We start from the raw sequence: 16,177 nt of genomic DNA, 5'->3' as shown, positions 1-16,177 counted from the left end.
TTTTTTTTTGTTTTTGAGAACAGTATTTATAACTACGTGTGACTTGAAGGTATAATATTATGCACAGAATTCTTGTAACAAAGGTAAATAAGTTTACATTTCTTTCAGCATTAGTCTGCTGAAAAAAAGGCATTTCTTCATTCTATGTTTTGAACTTCACATTAAAAAGTATTAATTGTAAAAGCATCTGTCATAGATTTTTTTCAGATGTTACATCAGCCATAGTTACTTTTGTCAAAGAATTAGTGTGAAATCATGATTGTTATTGGGCGATTTAGTAGTTGTGTCAATCAATGGAATTAAATCAAAAGAACAAGTAAAACTCCCTAATAAAGTTTAAAATCCACAAATTCATGTCACTAGGAAAATGCTGTTTTGGCCAAAACCACAATTTTATACCTATAACAAGAGCTGTCTCCATAGGATGACACATGCCCCCGATGGCACTTTGAATGTAGGGATAATACACGTTTTTTTGTGTATTAACGTCTGCAGAAGCCCGCGGGATTGTTTGTGACCGAGACCGAAGGTCGAGGTCACAAACATATCCCAAGGGCTTCTGCAGATGTTAATACACTAAACAAACGTGTATTGTCGCTATTCTTGCATAAAAATATATTTCACGGCGATTTATGTATTGTTTTCATACGTGATGACTTGACGATTCCGGTACATTTTTTATTTACCATTCCAGTTGTTCTTGGAAACGGTAAACATGTTTTAAATATCCGTATCCAGGGCCCGGAAATAAACAACGCTATCAAAAGCACCTCCTGAAGATTTTTAAGCGATTTTTTATCTCTCATTATTACAAACATAAAATTACCAGTAATTGTTCATATCATTTCACAATTTGGTGGACTCGATCACAATTTCAAGAATAATAACTGCATTCGAGTTATATTGAGTACGGACACGCAGTTGGAGTACGGATAAGTACGAACGTAGTGTCAAGTTTCCAAGCTGTTTATATAAATTCTTCGAGAAATTAGATAAAAACATACCGACTGATACTTACCAAAATCATAAATATAATACCTAAAAACGAACAATAGCACAAGTTACACGCGATACTTATTTATTCACAGTTATTTACAATAACTGAACAGACGCTTTGTAAAGGGAGTGAACTCTAAGAGAAGCTAGGGCGTACATTGATGGGGGCAGTACGTTTGGGGTTGGAAACAGATACAGCTAAACATACTATGGATTACATTGTATTTATAATGCAACAAGATGAGGTTGTTAAGGAAGAAACAAGACGCAGATGCCAAATATCAGTGTGCGTAAAAATACATACATATATCCCTGGCAAAGCATTTCAAAAATAAAAATCGGGTATTAACAGCACGTGAATTGCCTTGTTTGCACACGATTTTTCTCCCGTTAATACATGGGCGGATCCAGTGAAAAAAGTAGTTTTTATGCAAGAATGAATAGTTATGGCCGATGTTAGAGTTTAGGACCTTTGAGCTACGGACCTGGGTCTTGCGCCCGACACGTCGTCTTACTGTGGTACACATTCATGCCAAGTTATTTGAAAATCCATCCATGGATGACAAAGATATGGACCGGACACGCCCATCAATGATCTATCCTTTAACGTCTAAGTGTGACCTTGACCTTTGAGCTACGGGCCTGGGTCTTGCGCGGACACGAAAATTGCGGACAGACCGACAGACGGTTCAAAAACTATATGCCTCCCTTCGGGGGCATAAAATTAAATGAGTTCACAGTATTGACAGAAAATCTTAATTTCTCTATAAATAACATGTTCTGCTTCCTTCAAACAAGATCTTTGCAAAAGTTGTCATGACAACAACATTTCTCATTTTTCTTAATCAATGGTGCATATATATTTCATTCTAGAACATCTAAAAAAAATTCAATTTGTAAACCATATCTTGTATTCTTTTTTTTAATCAGCATTGGCATGTACAAAGGGTTCTTAAATCATATTTCTCACATTTTTTAAGCACTATTATCCTATTTACTGCTACCTGAAAACTTGAAGGATTACTGTCTCTAAGACGACAGAATCCACCGAGTCTCAACGTAAGCATTGACCGGTGGCATAATATGTGCGAGCAGGGCGCTTTTTGCGACTGTTTTTACCAGTCAAGGTAATGTTTTTCATCGCAGTTTTTTCATTTTTAAAGCTTTGTTATTAGGAATTGGCCGAGGATGACCTACAATGAACGCCCCGTGGTGGTGATGTATCGAAATTTACATATCCTTTGTATTTTTCTCTAACATTCAGGAAATATTCACTAAAAAACACGTATTTGGCTACTGCCCCGTAATTTTCTCGTTGTAAATGGATAAATTACTGTTAAAATGTCTCGTATTTTCATCATACCTGTACGATATACCTACTTTAACAGATCGGTCACCGTTGCATGCAGTTTCAAAAATACTTAGCCTGGCAAAACCTGGCTGTCGGCGAAGGTGTTTTCGTACGCCCGAGTAGGTGGTACACCAAAATAAAAAACATACGTACGAGCGGGCGGAATTTATGAAAAACGTTATTTTCACAACTTTTTAGGACCAGACTGTGGACAAAAGTAATTTTTTATTGATATATATGGACTACCATTTCATGTTTCTTCACTGTGCACTGTCATTTTAACATATCTTGGTTTCATACTTGAAGCCTATACTTTGAATTTCAAGAGGGGCGCAGAAGCTGTGCAATGAATTAATTGTATGCTTTTAGGTATAAACTAGAAAATGCTTTTGTAAAAAAGTGCATTTCTCCCCCAATGCAAAGTCCTATAGGCAAGAAGTCAATAGGGGTCAGGAGCGAAAGTCAAAGAGACACGGATGGTTGGCTGCAATAGGGATCATCTACTTGGCATGTCCAGTCATCCCGCTAAATTTCAACACTCTTGGCCTAGTGGTTCTCAAGTCACTGTTCAGGCTCCTGTGACCTTGACCTTTGATCAAGTGACCTCAAAATAGATAGGGGTCATCTACTCTGCAAGTCCAATCATCCTATTAAGTTTCAACATTGTAGGTCAAGTGGTTCTCAAGTTATTTCCAAAAAATGATTTTAGGTGAACAGGCCACTGTGACTTTGACCTTTAATAGACTGACCCCAAAATCAATAGGGGTCATCTACTCTGCATGTTCAATCATCCTATGAAGTTTCAACATTCTGGGTCAAGTGGTTCTCAAGTTATTCATCGGAACTGGTTATCAATGTTCAGGCCCCTGTGACCTTGACCTTTAACGGAGTGACCCCAAAAACAATAGGGGTCATTTACTGTGCATGAACAATCATCCTATGAAGTTTCAACATTCTGGGTCGAGAGGTTCTCAAGTTATTGACTGGAAATGGTTTTCCATGTTCAGGCCCCTGTGGCCTTGACCTTTAACAGAGTGACCCTAAAATTGTTATGGGTCATCTACTCTGCATGACCAATCATCCTATGAAGTTTCATCATTCTGGGTCAAGTGAATCTCATGTTACTGACCGGAAATGGTTTTCAATGTTAGGGCCCCTGTGGCCTTGACCTTTCACAGAGTGAACCCAAAATCTATAAGGGTCATCTACTCTGCATGACCAATCATCCTATTAAGTTTCATCATTCTGGGTCAAGTGGTTCTCAAGTTATTGACCGGAAATGGTTTTCAATGTTCAGGCCCCTGTGACCTTGACCTTTAATGGAGTGACACCAAAATCGATAGGGGTCATCTACTGTGCATGTACAATCATCCTATAAAGTTTCAACATTCTGGGTCAAGTGGTTCTCTAGTTATTGATCGGAAATGGTTTTCAATGTTCAGGCCCCTGTGACCTTGACCTTTGACGGAGTGACCCCAAAATCTATAGGAGTCATCTACTCTTCATGACCAATCATCCTATGAAGTTTCAACATTCTGGGTCAAGTGGTTCTCTAGTTATTGATCGGAAATGGTTTTCAATGTTCAGGCCCCTGTGACCTTGACCTTTGACGAAGTGACCCCAAAAACAATAGGGGTCATCTACTCCAGCAGCCCTACAACCCTATGAAGTTTGAAGGTTCTAGGTCAAATGGTTCTCCAGTTATTGCTCGGAAATGAAGTGTGACGTACGAACGGACGGACGGACGGACAGGGCAAAAACAATATGTCTCCTGGGGGAATGTCTCCTGGGGGAGACATAATTATGACATTAATACATTGTCACACTATGATATGTCATTTTGACAGTGACACCAACATCTTAAAGCCAGACAGAGATATTTGAAATAAATTTATCTATATTTGATTTTCAGTGATTTGCCATGGATCTAAGTGAAACCATCATAATGAACGTGGCTGTGTCGTCCATACTGTACGCCATGGAAGGCGTATTCAGCATGTACACTGTAATTGCAATTAGATCTACCTAAGAGTGGGGAGGGTGCAGGGGACCCATCCGCTACGATGTCCAAATTACAGGGTTTTTTTTTAATGTCTCACAGACAGTGAGCGTTCATACAAACATGGACACTGCCCACTGGAATTTTGGCAGACCCAGGCCCTTCTAGAAAAATTTTCTGGGTATATAAAGTAGGCCCTGGATGTTCATATATTAGTAACTGTTTGATTCTAGGGACAGTTTTGATGTAAAATAGAATCTTAGTCAGTGTTTTTCGATTTGAGCATAGGCGTTTTTCAGTGTTCAAAGTATTTTCATCATTTCTTAACAGATACAAAATATTCGATAGATCAATGAATATGCCATGTACAGTTTGTTGAATACCAGTAATATTTTAAAAGAAAAAAGAAACAGTCACTCAAAGTTACCTGTGCCCGCAGAGAGCACACTTGACTATTGTCAGTGCTTGATATAAACTATCTTGATTGAAAAGTTTAAGTTGAAACAAAGTCACTTTGATTAAGTCGTTTCTCTAAGTCGAAAAAGGACCATAATTCTAAAAATAAGAACACCGCATACTGGTGCTGGACACTCAAATTTTTTGTACCTGATAAATGGACCTTAGTATAAGTATTTATGGTAACTCAATAGCATTCTAAGCCAAAAAGGTAAATAACTCAACAAAAATGCTAGATAGAGTCAACCCCTCTTGTCAACAAAATGGGGCCATCACTGTTAACAAGTATGTTGAGTTTCTAGTCAATACCTGTGATAGTTATTGAGAAATTGTGAAATGACTACAAAAACCTTAACTGAAAATTCTAAGTCGAAAATGGGCAAATAAATCCGTAAAAACAAATCATAGGGTAACCTCTCTTGTTGGTATGAATTACCACAAGTATCCAATTTCCTAAAGGATACCTTTGACCGTTTATGAAAAATATTGTCTTAACAGGAAAATGAACACAACCTGAAAAACTTAACCAACGCTTAGCTGACGACAGAATGAATACAATAGCTCCACTTTCTTCGAAAAGTCAAGCTAAAAATGCTCGGTAGTTACCAATTTAAAGTCATGCTGGTAAACAAGTGTGCAAAACAATATCTTGATGGAGTTTCAATCTATGGTTATGCAGAATGTATGAATATCTTCACCTGGGTGGGACGCTCGTGCTAATGCTAACGCCCGGGCGAGTAAGATAGCTCCCATATTTTTCGGATAGTTGAGCTGAAATACTTTATTTCAAGTCAGTAACTGCTGTAACTTTCAATAATTTTGGACTTCAGCAAAATACTTAATCCTGAGAAGCGGACGCCAGTCAATGAGACAAAATTGGTGCAAACTAAGAATGAGCCAGAGGAACACCGGCTTTTATTGCTAATAATATTTACAGACCAATAGTGACCAACCGAATTCTGTAACTTGTTTAGCAACTTCAGGTAATAAAAATATCCAATACATAACAAAAACAGTTATTAAACCTTATCGTGTGAAAAAAAGGTGGATATCATAATGGCATCAAATTTTATTTGCATAAATGATACATGTATTTTATGACAAATTCTAACACGACCCGCAACATTTTCTATATAACCATATAGGGAAACATAATTATGTTCTTCTGCAACAATATATATATTACGCTTCTGCACGGGAAAAGTGTGCGATTAATGACTTACGTAAGCAAGCGCGTCCAATCACAGTCTGTGTTTTGACGTTACAATGAAATGAGGCTACGCGTTCAACATTGTTCAGTACAGGGCTCCGGAAATTTCGCGAACTCAATAGGTCCGAACGAAAATCATGACATCGGCGCTACCCCACCCACCGCATTACCAATATACCATATTTGTAAAACGTGATAGAGTAAAGAAATAAGCATGTCATGCATTAAGAATGATTTACCGGTCACCGCGAGTTACCATACAATGAAGACAGTTATTCAGTGTTATATCGTTGCTTTGTTTAAATTTCGATGTTTTTCCGAGAAAATACTTGCAGGGATAAAATTGCCGAGGCATTGACACCGTGTACCTAACTAGTCTTAAAGCCAACGCACGTGACTTTGGTACCGTATTGTGAAGTTTCCTTATTCTTTGACGGAATTTTATAAAATACAATAATACAATGCGTCAAAAAGTGACAAATTCTCTGCCAAACATCCTCAGTATTTTAAGAATACTCTGTCGTGGACCGAATGTGTACGTTATAAATGTGAACGCTGAGATCGAATTTCCCGCATGTATAGTACCAAAAGGTCACATGGGTTTGCCACGGATATTTCATATTACTGGCGTTGTACTTCAGTAAGCAACCACATTTTATAAAGTTATATGTTCTCTTCTGATGTAAACAAAATTTCATTTTGAAACGTCTTTTAAAAGACCGATTTGATAAACAGTGCCACTCTGGTTTTCTTTATCATTTGTGTTTGCCAGTCCATTTTTTATTTTTTTTATTTTTTGTACAGTCGGGTTGCAAAGATGATTTTCTGTACTCGTTTCAACTGGAGGCCCAACAAATGAATCATGTTATTTTTATAAATCAAGTAATTATGAAAACTATTTATATCAGTTTCGCGTGTGATGTCTCGTTAAATGCAGTGACCGTTTGTTTTTTTACCCATGATTAATCATAGCCTTTTGAAATAAACCATCCGTCAGATTCTAAATAAAAGAAGTGGACCCCCGTCGAAAACATTTGGATCCAGTCAGAAACATTTGGAAACCAGTCAAAAATGTTTTATACATTGCAGTCTGCTGTCTGCAAACATTAAAGGATGTGCCACGCGAGCACTGATTGCGTCACATGCTAATTACGGACCGATTATCAAGGTGACAATCAGACCGTTTGACACGTTTATTGATTATCTGAGGGTGCGACCAACAATTTCCTGCTTGGCAGGTGATTGTGTATTGAGATTTCAGACCGAAATTTATACTTTTTCTCCATTTTTACGGGACCAATTTTTTTTTTTTTTTCACTTCACGAATCAGTCTGAAAAGTCAAAAATCGGTCCAAAACTGACAAACCGGCAAATTTCCAGAGCCCTGGTTCAGTACATATTTAAAGCGATTGCCGTGTTAGAATCGAAATAATAAATCGATATATATATATATATATTAACAGTGATTAAAATAGGGACGGTCATTTAGATGAGAATAATTAAATCACAGTGCTATGCACTCGTGATTTAATTAATACACATCTAAAGTCCAGTCCCTATTTTATTTCACTGATAAAATATAGCAACATATCTATTATTTCTTCAGTACAGTCTTGATATTTCAGGACAAAGTACAGACTTGTTCTCCCCTTCAATACAAACTGGCAATAAGTAATGTTCATTCGTTTATGAGTGACCCTGTCAAATAGGAGTGACATCATCATTTTACTGGTGTACATTCTAATAAAATAATGTTTATACATGCTTGTATATCAAGATCTGATAACATTTTAAACATAATAGGTCCCCCTTTTTCGGACACCTTCTATAAAACATAGTTGAAATCATTTTAAAACAGTAAATGAAATTTAAATTGCAAAATTAAATATTAGTCAGGATCATACATGTGATACGTCCCGGATTGTCCGGGATTGTCACGGAAATTACATACTCGTCCCGGTGTCCCGGACAGTCGTAAAATGTCCCGGAAAAATAAAAATACAGGAACAAATAAAAACAATCCCCCAAAAAACTTGTTTTTGTCTATAATTTGTTAAATTTTACACAATAAACAGTCCCCGTTGTCACATTGTTTATTCCTAATCACTTTCATGCCCTCGAGCGGGCGAGCGGGACACGTGTTGATTAAGCCTGCTTTGATCACGCGACGATCTTTTGATGACACTGATTAAGTTACAGTCAGTTATTATGATGACCCTGATTAAGAACTGACAGGATTATGCAATCAAAAACTGTTTTATGATAGTTAAATTAGGAACAATAGTCGTAAATCTCTTTGTTTTTAGCACGTTGGCGATAAAGCTACATGTAGCCTTTATGGAAGAGATTATTGAAAACGGTCAATTAAACGATAATTATTTTAAAAGGTTGTAATTATTTAAGATCTAGATCGATTGTCACACATATTTTAAATTAAAATGCTGAATGCCTTTGCCGACCGACCCATGAAAATTGACCCGACTCCAAATATTTTATATTGTCGATTTTATCTACAAGATTTATTTTATTCCTTTAAGGATTCATTTAATTATTAGATAAATGTTTAAGCTTTAGAATGATACCAAATTAGCTAGAATCTAAATCACGATGACCAGGTTGATTCTTCGTATATAGTAAGTCTCCTAATTCTGTTCACCTTGGGAACGCAATAAATTCACGTGCCGAACTATAGATGTATTACCCGTATACATGTATTTACCTCCCTTAGAAACTAGACGACATTTGCCGCAAATTAATACAAGCGAGTGAACAATGTTTAGTCTCGGGAAACTACATGTATATTATGATATTTTTGCATGAAACAGATGAATACCAATGTCACGGCGTATGTCCCGGACAAAAGGTAAAAATCCCGGAAATTTTAACTCAGAATCCCGGAAACGTTATGAAAAATTATGGCATGTATGGTCAGGATGGTTAGTAAAGTCTGTAAATAAGACTGCATAATGTGATACTTAAACTGCACACACTTCTCAGATGTAGGACTTCAGTGTATTTATTTGATTTTGGGTCGTATACATATATAGATACTTCATTTACTTTTCTCTCAAATGTTGTTCTTTTCAACCCCAGACTTAGGTGTCAGATTATTTTAGACATCAGAGATCAGATGAACAGTTCAGTAAAACTGAGTCTTTGAATAAGCGGTTGGTGAGAAAGATACATGGGCAAACAATAAGTCTGGAGTTCGCGAAGCAATACATTACTATTTGGTCATAAAAAACCCTGCTAAATATGTTAAAATGACTGTGCACAATAAAGGTTAGTCTATATATCGATAAAATATAACTTTTGTCCACTGTTGGGTCCTAAAAAGTTGTGAAAATAAAGTTTTTCATAAATTCCACCCGCTCTTACATATGCTTTTTTATTTTGGTGTACCACCGACTGGGACGTAAGAAAACACCTTCGCTGACGGCCGGAGTTTGCCGGGCTAAGTATTTTTGAAACTGCACACAGCGGGACGATCTGTTAAAGTGGGTATATCGAACAGGTATGACGAAAATACAAGACATTTTAACAGTAATTTATCCATTTACAAGAAAATTATGGGGCGGTAGCCAAATACGTGTTTTTTAGTGAATATTTCCTGAATGTTAGAAAAAAATACAAATGATATGTAAATTCCGAAACATCACCATCACGGCGCGTTCACTGTAGATCATCCTCAAAAACAGCCGCAAAAAGCGCCCTGCTCGCACATATTGTGCCACAGGTCAACGCTTACGTTGAGACTCGGTGGAATCTGTTGCCTAGAGTCTGAACATTATATAGGAGAGGCATAGACATAAGAAACAATGTAGCAGACTACAGACTGCACACATCTAAAATATATTGATCTACATTTGATATAGCTAGCACACACAACAATGACATAAAATATAACCGTAGTTTTCCATCAGTAATAAAATGCATCCAAGTACATAGATTAATGGTAGAACTTTTATTTGAAAAATGTGTAATACATAAGTAGTCAGGATTATTGGGTAGGCACAAATGGCTTTGGTAGAGGGTCACTTCAGGAATATGTGTGTGTGATATTATTTCAAAAACAGGTTAGCATTCTAACAAGATCAAAATTTTGAAGCTTTTCTTTTTAATTGCTATGGCAACCATTTAAATTCTGCACAGAATGGATTTCCTTGAATAATTTTGAAAAAGGACCATCCAAGGAACATTACTGTGAAGTTTACTTGTGGTTTGGAGGAGATGTCACATGAAACTATCCTTGACAGACAAGTCTCAGACATTAGATGATTGGAAAAGCTCACCTCTAGTTCTCTGTGCTCAAGTGAGCGAAAAATGAAATAACAATGAACAGACTTTATTGCATGTAAATATCATAGAAATGCAATAAATAAAAGTCAAGGTTCTAATGACAGCATCTAAAACAGGTACACACCATAATTATTTGGATATATTACGCACTTTTTAACTATTTTTTCATTTTTCACAGAGGCACAAAATATACACCAAAGTAGAGCTTTCTTGTATTTTTTCCAGCTTGATTGCATGTAAATATTTGCGAAATTCGAACAATTTCTGTCAGCTGTCTGGTGTTTATACTTTTTGCACCTCCTACTGAAGAGTGCTTTAATCAGCTGGCTAAGCAGGTATGGAACCATACCTATGGTGTTAAATAGTAAAGTTGGTTTTGATTGCATGTTTTAACTTTTAAGATTGACAGGGCTCGCGCTGGCGTTCGCCAATTGAGCCATTGGCTCAAGAAAACGAAAATTGGCTCAAGAAAATTCCGATTGGCGAAAATCGTCAAAAAGTATGACTTTGGACTTTTGGGGAAAACCTACGTACTAAAAATAGACCAAATTGGTAGTTTTCGACCTCGCTTTGAAATATCGCGTGACTGATTTTCCAATACATTGCCGAAGGCGCTCCAGCGAGAGATAATTGTTGGGCACAGTCTACTTGATTGTGTATTTTTAGAAGCGGGTCATGGTCGCAGTTTGTCAGCTGTGTGGCAATTAAAAGGATGACACCTTCGTCAATTGACTATGATTGCGGATAATCGTTAAACAAACAGCGGTCGAATGTCATGAAGATCACAGGCGGCGCCTTTCAAGAGATTATCGAGTAGATTGATTTGTACAGGGCCGGTAAACAAAATCAAAGAAACCGTTGGTGGTTGTCTCTAAATAATTTCGGTAATTGACTTTATTTGTCATAATGATAATGATAATCGGTAATTTATTGGTGAGCAAATTGTCGAGTAAATTATTGAAGTTATATATACTGATGTTCCTTGCTTATTTCATTTCTGCTTGAAATTGAAAAACATGGCATCAAAACGTAAAATTGACTCTGGCATTTATCCTCCTGCTAAAAAATCAAAAACAGAAAGATCTTTTTTGGATAGTTGGAAATCTGGCAATGCTTGGTTAACGTTTGATTCTGAAACTAAATGCATGTACTGCAACCTTTGTAAGAAGCACAGTAAATCAAATACATTCACTTCTGGGTGCCCAGTCATGAAGAAAGATGCTGTCACTAAGCATGCTAGAAGCAAAGGTATTGTTAATAGTTTATTAAGAGTTTTGTACATGTAATTACAATTGCTCAAGTTGAAAGTCTCAAGACCAAATTTAAAGTTATGTTGTTTTTTTAACAAAGTAAATGTGTCTGGTTTTTAACTGTTTAGTGTTTGTATTAAGTGTTGTAACATTTTATGTGTGATGAAATGGTTGTAAAATAAATTATATGAAACAGTTAAAACTCTGATTTATCATATCTGCTATATATGTTATAGTATGTTACAGTATAGTTATGTTCTCCCAGTTAACAACCAAAAATAATGCTCAAAATAGCTATCATAGCACCATTCACATTTGAAATTCACAAAAGTTTTCATCCCGAAAACAGCCCCGCGCCCCTCCCCACAACCGCGACATCCAATTGGCTCAAAGAAAATCTGACCCAGAGCAGGCCCTGATTGAATTAAACATTCAAGCAGCCATGTTCATGATGTCAGTCAATTTTCATAAATATTTAAAAGCTGTAGACTATGGGCCAGTGGAATTATTATATCCAGATGAAATGCAAAATTTCACAGCTCCGAACTGTGAATGTTAAATCGATAAAAATATATTCTCTTTCCAGACAATTCAAATAAATTGCAATTAAAACAGCTTGTCTGATATTTCTTTAATTCCAGCAAATTATTTCTAATCAATACAGTCAACCATATATTATTAAACAAACAAGATAACTGACTGAGATTTTCTCCTTTGAAGTGCAAGTAATTATGAGATGTCTGTTTGCACGTCTTAAGTGTGCTGAGAAGGTGTTCACAGTTTAAGAAAGTGTCATGTTCTTCAGCAGCGATTGAGATTTTCATGGGAAGTTATTGTTATGCATGCCACAAAAGGCCTATTTCCCAGTAGTGTAATTCACAAAAATCTCAGACTGATATCCCAATGTATCTGTTTTTCCCAAGATTTCGATATAAGATCGGGGGTGCGTAATATATTCAAGAGTTTACGGTAATATATGAAAGAATATACAATTAAGCAAATGAAACCAACCTTTGCTTCCTGAGATTTCTTCCACATACTGACAAAGAACTTGTATGTATTGTCTCGAGATATAAATGACCCAAATGCATACTGTAAATAAATTTGTCAATGTTTCAGAAAGTTAGTTTAAGGCCATTTTTCATCATTATCTTTAGTGAAAACTTCAGTTAGCCTCTTTTCAATTTTTTCTACAAGTATGACAGTACCTTGTACTCTGCAAGTAACTGACAAAGTCCAAACACAGAATAGAGGTAGAGAAAGCTATTTTTCGAGTTAACCGATACAGCAAAACAGAATGATAAGCAAACAAATTGTTGTTAAAAGTTGTACCATCATAACACTATCTTAACAAAGTTTAAGTTTCGGTAGTATTAATAAACAATTTCCTCAATTAACAGTATATGTACATACAAACCTTGTCATTTTTGGTCTGTAGTCCTATAGCATTAGGGAATATGATTGCAGTTTTCTCTCTTGTTATACTGATAACACTGTCCATGGGGATCTCCAACTGAAACATATACATGAACACTCAATTCATCTCATATTCATTCAAACAGAAGTTTATAATACTGTTGTAATATGACACACAAAGTAACTTTCAGGTAATTAGAATTTTCTTGCAATAGGTTATGGATGATTATCTTAAAGCTACAGTAACTAGAGCTATCACTAAAGGTGATGAATGTACCCCCCGCATGCACTGACACAGTACATTGCAATTTGACGCACACAAGACTGCATAATTATGTGGACTGTATGTATATAGACTGTGTGTATACAGTATAATAACAAAAAACAAAGTTTCATAACTATGCAGAATATTTATCTAAAAGAATGTAACATGCACCATGCACAACTAGGATTGGTAATGATCACTTGTGTGAAGCTTCATTAAATTGTGTGTAAGGGTTTGGTAGATTAGGCATGCACAAGACTGCATATGCAGACTGTATGTTAATAGTATGTTAACAAGAAACAAACTCACATAACTCTGCAATTTTTGTCGCTGAAAGAACCTAACACGCCCCATGCACAACTACTCTTGTTACTGATCAATTGTGTGAAGTTTCATTAAATTGTGTCAAGGGGATGAGGAGAGATGGAGCGCACAAGATTGTGTCCATGTATATAGTATAGTAACAAAAAAACAAAGTCCCATAACTCTGCAAATTTTTTTCCTGAAAGATCCTAACATGCCCCATGCACAACCATGTTGTTACTGATCACTTGTGTGAAGTTTCATTAAATTGTGTTTAGGGGATGAGGAGAGATGGTGCGCACAAGATTGTGTCTATGTATATAGTATAGTAACAAAAAAAAAAGTCCCATAACTCTGCAAATTTTTTTCTAAAAGAACCTAACATGCCCCATGCACAACTACTGTTGGCACTGATCACTTGTGTGAAGTTTCATTAAATTCTGTCAAGGGGATAAGGAGAGATGGTGCGCACAAGATTGCATCTACAGACAGACGGACAGACAGATGGACAGACAGACAACCTGAAACCAGTATACCCCCCCTTACAACTTTGTTGTTCGGGGGTACAATAAATGCTTGGAAAAAGGCATTTTAGGAAAACATGGGGAAAATATAATACATTTTGTGAAAAAAAAATGGTTTTGACTTTTGATCTGAGTGGGAAGGAAAAGAAGAATTTGTTTTTAAGGCAGAGTTGGGAAAAACTTTTTGATCTCCATTAGAGAAAGGCCAATGTAATCTTTATAACTGAAGCTGGGCGGGGAAAGCACTTTCATCAACAATATTGAAAGTGGGTCATTTTCTTGGACTGAAAAGGGATTAATGTAAAGACATCACAGTTACAATTTACTATGTAGTTGTTTTATTCTTCTCTAAATGGAAATATAGAACTTTTAAAATAATTCGGTAAAAAATATCCTGTAAGATCCCCTAAACTTCAAAAACAAATTGACATACCAATCTGCCACGGCCCCTTATTCTTGAGTAGAAGCAGAACCAGTTTTGTGAAACATACAAATTTCCTTGTAACAGGATATCTCCAATATAGGCACAGGAAAAATCTGCAAAATAAATGTTAAAGAGTGTATGCTATTTTGTATCAGTTTAAAACATAATGAGCAATAGTTACAGAAAACATTGTAATTGCTCAGCACACAGTACTGAACAATAGTTACAGAAAACATTGCATATAAGTAACTGCTCAGCATACAGAACTGAGCAATAGTTACAGAAAACATTGTATATGGGTAACTGCTCAGCACAGCACTGAGAAATAGTTACAGAAAACATTGCATATATGTAACTACTCAGCATACAGCACTGAGCAATAGTTACAGAAAACATTGCATACCGGTAACTGCTCAGCATACAGCACTGAGCAATAGTTACAGAAAACATTGCATACCGGTAACTGCTCAGCATACAGCACTGAGCAATAGTTACAGAAAACATTGCATACCAGTAACTGCTCAGCATACAGCACTGAACAATAGTAACAGAAAACATTGCATACAGGTAACTGCTCAGCATACAGCACTGAGCAATAGTTACAGAAAACATTGCATACCGGTAACTGCTCAGCATACAGCACTGAACAATAGTTACAGAAAACACTGTATATGGGTAACTGCTCAGAACAGCACTGAGCAATAGTTACAGAAAACATTGCATACCGGTAACTGCTCAGCACACTGCACTGAGCAATAGTTACAGAAAACATTGCATATAGGTAACTGCTCAGCACACAGTTACAGAAAACATTGTATATAGGTAACTGCTCAGCACACAGCACTGAGCAACAGTTACAGACAAGAGGGCCATGATGGTCCTATATCGTTCACCTGTTATCATTGCACTTGAGGACAAGGAGGTACTCAGAAAAAATATCTAATTCCAAAGAGGGAAGAAATTTAACCAAAAAGAAAAAAAAATTCTTACAACGTACAGATATGTCAAAATACACCTAAAAATTAGAGGTACCATCCATGTTCTACCACAGAAAAGTGGTCTCGGTTTTTCCCTAATGCCAATAATAAAAAAGTTACTAAAAATAAGCTATTTATAGTAACGTAAAAGGGAAGTAATTAAAACAAGAGCTGTCTCCATAGGATGACACATGCCCCCGATGGCACTTTGAATGAATAGTTATGGCCGATGTTAGAGTTTAGGACCTTTGACCTACGGACCTGGGTCTTGCGCGCGACACGTCGTCTTACTGTGCCACACATTTATGCGTAGTTATTTTAAAATCCATGCATGAATAACAAAGATATGGACCGGACACGCCAATCAATGCACTATCATGAAATATGACCTTTAACGTTTAAGTGTGACCTTGACCTTTGAGCTACAGACCTAGGTCTTGCATGCGACACATCATCTTACTGTGGTACACATTCATGCCCAATAATTTTAAAATCCATGCATGAATGACAAAGATATGGACCGGACACGCCCAACTATCATGAAAAATGACCTTTAACGTCTAAGTGTGACCTTGACCTTTGAGCTACGGACCTGGGTCTTGTGCGCGACACATCGTCTTACTGTGGTACACAATCATGCCAAGTTATTTGAAAATCCATCCATGGATGACAAAGATATGGACCGGACACGCCCAACTATCATGAAA

The 16,177-nt window shown here is 36.6% G+C and overlaps 1 protein-coding gene across 1 annotated transcript in view; it reads right to left on the bottom strand.

Moving 5' to 3' along the window:
- LOC123566551 (GRAM domain-containing protein 2B-like) overlaps window positions 1-15,265 on the bottom strand; it is a 66,640-nt gene extending 51,375 nt beyond the window's left edge. Inside the window, exons 1-4 of the mRNA XM_053549117.1 lie at window positions 14,881-15,265; window positions 14,503-14,606; window positions 12,979-13,074; window positions 12,573-12,653 (exon numbers count right to left, since the gene is read on the bottom strand). Coding sequence (XP_053405092.1) covers window positions 12,573-12,653; window positions 12,979-13,074; window positions 14,503-14,606; window positions 14,881-15,265 — 666 coding nt within the window. The remainder of the gene's footprint in view (window positions 1-12,572; window positions 12,654-12,978; window positions 13,075-14,502; window positions 14,607-14,880) is intronic.
- Window positions 15,266-16,177: the final 912 nt, after the last annotated feature.

This window comes from Mercenaria mercenaria, chromosome 8, assembly GCF_021730395.1.
Source record: "Mercenaria mercenaria strain notata chromosome 8, MADL_Memer_1, whole genome shotgun sequence".
In the NCBI taxonomy this organism is placed as follows: domain Eukaryota; kingdom Metazoa; phylum Mollusca; class Bivalvia; order Venerida; family Veneridae; genus Mercenaria; species Mercenaria mercenaria.
The sequence above is the reverse complement of the archived record's forward strand: the minus strand, read 5'-3'. Positions and strand labels throughout refer to the sequence as shown.